The following is a 5,349-nucleotide window of genomic DNA, read 5'->3' on the forward strand; positions in this document are numbered from 1 at the left end:
TACATTTTTTATCTTATAAAAAAAGGCCTTCGTGGGACTTCCCTGGTGGTGCAGTGCTTAAGAATCCACCTGCCAATTCAGGGGACACGGGTTCGAGCCCTGGGCTGGGAAGATCCCACATGCCGCCGAGCAACTAAGCCCGTGCGCCACAACTACTGAGGCTGCGCTCTAGAGCCCGCGAGCCACAACTACAGAGCCCGCGTGCTACAACTACTGAAGCCCACATGCCTAGAGCCTGTGCTCCGCGACAAGAGAAGCCACCGCAGTGAGAATCCCACGCACCGCAACGAAGAGTAGCCCCCGCTCGCCGCAACTAGAGAAAGCCTGTGAGCAGCAACGAGAAGCCCGCATACTGCAACTAGAGAAAGCCCACATGCAGCAACAAAGACGCAATGCAGCCAAAAAAAAAAAAAAGGTCTTCGTAGAAGTCATACTGGATCAGGGCGGGTCATAAATCCAATGACTGGTATCTTTGTAAGAAGGTCATGTAAAGCCACAGGGACACAGACCACAAAGAAGGCCACGTGACAACAGAGGCAGAAACTGAGTGATGAAGCTGCAAGCCAAAGAATGACAAGGGTCGCTGGTGCCCCAGAAGCCAGGATAAGGTGAGCAGGAGTCCTCCCCAGAGCCTTCACGGGGAGCACGGCCCCGCCCATACTTTGCTTTTGGGCTTCGAGCTTCCAGAATTGCGAGAGAATATACTTTTGTTGTTTTAAGGCACCCAGTTTCTGATATTTTGTTACGGCGGTCCTTGAAACTAATATACGGACGTATAGAGAAGGTGAACTGGGGCCAGCAGCCAGAAAGAATAAGCCAAAGAGGTTGAATTAAGAAAGTTAAAGATTTGAATCCCACCTCTCCGTTACTGGCTACGGGAAGTGACTAACCTATATGTAAAGTAGGGTGCTATCTACCTCAACGGATCTAAGGAGTATAGAAGGACCTCCTGAACACCGACCAGTGCCTGCCAGTAGCACTCAATAATAATTAGAGATATGAGGAAAGGGCAGAGTACAGGGAAAACAGTGACCGTATGGCAAAATCATGTGAAAAACGTTAAGAATACAAACTACGGCTCTCCTTTAAATTCAAACACATTGTTCAATACAATGAAACAGATCATGTTTTAAAACTTTACTGTACTTTACAAATTGAAGATAAGTAGCACTGTCAAGGCTTGGCGACTGTTTCCTCATACTGGTAACACAACTTCTACTGGATATTCATAGACTTTGGCAACAGTGACATCCTTTTAGCTTTACGGACAAAGATTCCTTGATTTGAGTTCAATCTTATCTGGTACTCCTCAGAATTAGAATAATCTACTTTAGAATAATAACACACGGTAGCTCTTAAAACATATTCGTGAGTCCACTGATCAATTTTATTCTCTTTTATGAAAAAGGAAAGGATCAACTCTTACCCCATGCTGTACCACCGTTTCAGGGAATCGTCTCAAAAGCAGAAGCAACATTTCTGATCGTTCCAACGTGTTGAAGCATTGTTCCGTAACCTTTAGTAACATTTCACACTGGACCCGACCAGGAAGGGTTTCAAATAAACCTGTATATGACACATTTCACTTTTAAAAGTTTCTTTCAGAAAGAAAATACGGAAGCAAAAGTGGAAGTAAGGCATCATCAGGTACAGAATGGTGTATCCTAAGTGAAGCATCACTATTGTTGGAGTTCACCTACAACCTGGAAGCCTTTGGGGTCAGATATTATTGGGCATAAGATATTTGCTGAATGACGATAAAACCTTTGGAGGCCTTACTGGATCTAGAAGAGAAGAATCATGTCTGGGAAGGGTCACAGCAGTGCTGGCTGCTGAGATCTAAAAGCACTCACTTACGTTGAAATGACCTAAACAACCTACTTTCTTTTTTACACAAAATCTGCAATACTGGATTGGCTAGAGCAACCAACACAGAGTGAAGGTTAATGAGAAAGGTCATAAATTACTAAAAGTTTCTCTCTTGTTCTGTGGAGATCTGTCTAATCTACAGATGGTTTATGATTACTGTAGAACTTGTTAAAATATATCCAGTTTCCCAGGCTAACTGATAAATCCACATCCTTTAAGGAAGTTTAAAGGGTTCTAAGCATATGCTCAAGGGATCAAGTGACATCATTTGTACAGGCTTCAGTTGCCAAGAACAAAACACACATATGGGTACCAATACCACAGATGTGACTTTTTTGTGAAATTACTACACAGAACTTGGTGTTCCAGAAGTAGTAATTTTTTAAAAAGAATTATATGTTTTTGGGGCTTCCCTGGTGGCACAGTGGTTGAAAGTCTGCCTGCCGATGCAGGGGACGCAGGTTCGTGCCCCGGTCCGGGAAGATCCCACGTGCCGCGGAGCGGCTGGGCCCGTGAGCCATGGCCGCTGAGCCTGCGCGTCCGGAGCCTGTGCTCCGCAACGGGAGAGGCCACGGCAGTGAGAGGCCCGCGTACAGCAAATTTTAAAAATATATTTTAAAAAATTATATGTTTTTTATTATAATATAATTCTACTTGGAAATATTTTGGCATATCTACAACTGTATTATATGAGATAGCATCATCATTATGTTCTAATAACAGTGAAAAGAATGACCACTTTCTAGATATTTGTTTTTCAGAAAATCATTATTTTTAAAATTAACAGCTCAATAAAACTGCATCTTATCAGGTTCACAGTTGTGAGTCACTTTTACTATGGTGAAATAATTGCTAGTATTTTTACCCAAGTAGGCAAAACTTCCAAAATACAATTACTTTTAATCTCATACAGACATTTTATAAAAATTAGATGAATTATCTTCTTTTACATTTTTGCTTCTAATTTTATCATAAATTATGTATATTGCTAGAGTATGTAGCATAAAACACATTATTATATCTTATCTCTGATTTCTTAATGATAGCTTTAATACCTCAGCTATTTATCGATGTTGGTAATTTTATTTTTTACATCTTTATTGGAGTATAACCGCTTTACAATGTTGTGTTAGTTTCTGCTGTACAACAAAGTGAATCAGCTATATGTATACATATATCCCCGTATCCCCTCCCTCTTGCTTCTCCCTCCCACCCTCCCTATCCCACCCCTCTAGGTGGTCACAAAGCTGATCTCCCTGTGCTGTGTAGCAGCTTCCCACTAGCTAGCTATTTTACATTCGGTAGTGCATATATGTCAGTGCTACTCTCTCACTTTGTTCATCTTCCCCTTTCCACCCCTGTGTCCTCAAGTCTGTTCTCTACGCCTGTGTCTTTATTCCTGCCCTGCCACTAGGTTCATCAGAACCATTTTTTTAGATTCCATATACATGCATTAGCATACGGTATTTGTATTTCTCTTTCTGACTTATAGAAGTAGTAATTTATACACCATTAAGTTATCACTTCATTCTTACTTCTTAAAAACTGGGTTTGTTTATCCTGTGAATCGTTTCTTAATGCTGATGTAATAATGCTGATTTCTCTCCACACCACGGGCTGATCTGGGAAATTCACAAACCTATTTTTAAAATGAATGCATTAAATTAAAATGTCAGATTCTAAATTGTATCCAAAAAAGAAAGTAAAACGCTACCATCAGAGAGAAACACATTTTACTATATTCCAAGTGAATACAGAGATGTACCAAAACAAACCGAAATAAAGATATAAAAACTAAGAAAAATGAGGGTACTCACAAAAGTCTTTAGTTTTTTTTAATAAGTGAAAAGACAAGTGACCATAACATGCAAAACACTCCTGAACGGCAAACAAGAAAAAAAAAAAAAACAAAAAACTCCCCAAAGAAAAAAATGGGCAAAGGCAAATCACAGAAAAAATACAAACAGCCAAATATTTGAAAAGATACTCAGTCTTTTTAGTAATACAACAAACACAAATCTTAAAAAAATAGCAAGATATTGCTTTCTCCTACGGCACCGGCAAAAATTGACAGCTGAGAGAAAGACTGATAATATCCAATGCTGGCGAAGGTGTGGGAAAAGAGGCACTCACACAGGGTCAGTGGAGATGTAAACTGAACAAACAGTACTTTTTGGAGAGTAATCTGACAGTGCATCGAAATTTAAAATGCGCATACCCTTCGACTAGGAAAACCTACGTCTAAGAATCTACTCTATAGAAAAACACCCAAATGTGAGTACAAAACTGCTTTCTGACACTCTGAATATAATTTCAGACAACTGGAAACTACCTAAATGTCCGCCGAGAAAAGAGAGCTGAAACGCTATGCAGACAGGAGAAAGAACCAAGTAGATCCCTACGTGCTGGCCTGGAAAGCGCCCCATCACAGTGGGTAAGCCGTAGGCGCTCACCGCTGCCAACTCCTCCCCCAGAACCTACTGATGCGTCCTGGGCGTACATGCACACTGACACACACACCCCTGAATTCGGGCCGAAGTTGGGAGGGACTTTCACTGATTATTCTCTACACTTCAGTACCGTCGCAACTTCTGCCAGGAGCCTGTATTACGTTATTCCCAAAGTAAAATAAATGATTGAATGGAAGAGCTTTAACAAGAATAAAACCTAAGAAGACTTCCCCGCAGTTAACGGAAGGCCTAGACCCACGACCAAGTTAAGCTTTAGGTGCCGGACACGCAGATGAACTTGAGGACCTTCCCCCAACTCCCTCTGCCACAGACAGAACGGAAACCTCCCGAGAGGGGCGGGCGGCGTCCCCACTCACATGTCGTAGAGCAGCCTCCCGGCGGTGGCCGTCCGCTCCGCGTTCCGCTCGATGGTGTACATCTCATACTGCAACACGGGCCGGGGCCGCGTCAGGCCCTCCGCCCGGCCGGCCCGGCTCACCCCACCGCCCCGGAGGTCCCAGGGTCGGGCATCACTCGCTGACGGAGCCTCAGGGCTCGCGCCGCACGGCCCCGGGGCCCCGGCTTAGCGCAGGCACGTCTCCGGCGGCCAGCGGGGCTTCTGACAACCCTCGACGGCAACGCGGTGCAGGTCTACGCCGTTCGCGTCACTCGGATGCCTTTATCTACCGCAGGGCCCGCAGATGCGCGGTACTGGTCCCCTCACAGAGCAGCAGCCCGGAGCTGGCGCCTGTGTTCACTACACTGCACCCCAGCTCCCTCCCGCGGGGACCTAGAACACCCCCACTCCGCCCCCGCCCCCGCCCCCACCCGCGCCCGCGCGGCGGCCGTCCGCACCCACGAGCCGGCGGGCGGCCTTCCCAGGCGGCGCGAGGCGCTGTCCCGGCCGCCGAGAGGGTAACGCTCCCGTCGCCCCAACCCAGAGCGGGGCCTGGGGTCCCCTGGGCCGGGCTCGCAGGGGGCTCACGGAAGCGGGGAGGAGCGCCCCACCTGCGCCCCCGCCCGGCCTCAC

At 45.6% G+C, this 5,349-nt stretch overlaps 1 protein-coding gene across 12 annotated transcripts in view; it reads right to left on the minus strand.

The window, feature by feature from the left end:
- The window catches only part of INTS10 (integrator complex subunit 10), a 39,322-nt gene that overhangs the window by 33,382 nt on the left and 591 nt on the right, over positions 1-5,349 (minus strand). For 6 of the 12 annotated variants that reach the window (XR_010838459.1, XR_010838457.1, XR_010838460.1 and 3 more), the window contains exons 2-4: positions 4,697-4,764; positions 3,405-3,508; positions 1,427-1,566 (exon numbers count right to left, since the gene is read on the minus strand). Coding sequence is in view for 8 of the 12 variants with exons in the window: in XM_059049120.2 (XP_058905103.1) it covers positions 1,427-1,566; positions 3,405-3,508; positions 4,697-4,764 (312 nt within the window). In the remaining 4 variants the exon portion in view is untranslated. The remainder of the gene's footprint in view (positions 1-1,426; positions 1,567-3,404; positions 3,509-4,696; positions 4,765-5,349) is intronic. The other 6 variants (XM_067022520.1, XM_067022524.1, XM_067022521.1 and 3 more) reach the window with 3 other exon arrangements.

This window comes from Kogia breviceps, chromosome 20 (genome assembly GCF_026419965.1).
Source record: "Kogia breviceps isolate mKogBre1 chromosome 20, mKogBre1 haplotype 1, whole genome shotgun sequence".
In the NCBI taxonomy this organism is placed as follows: domain Eukaryota; kingdom Metazoa; phylum Chordata; class Mammalia; order Artiodactyla; family Physeteridae; genus Kogia; species Kogia breviceps.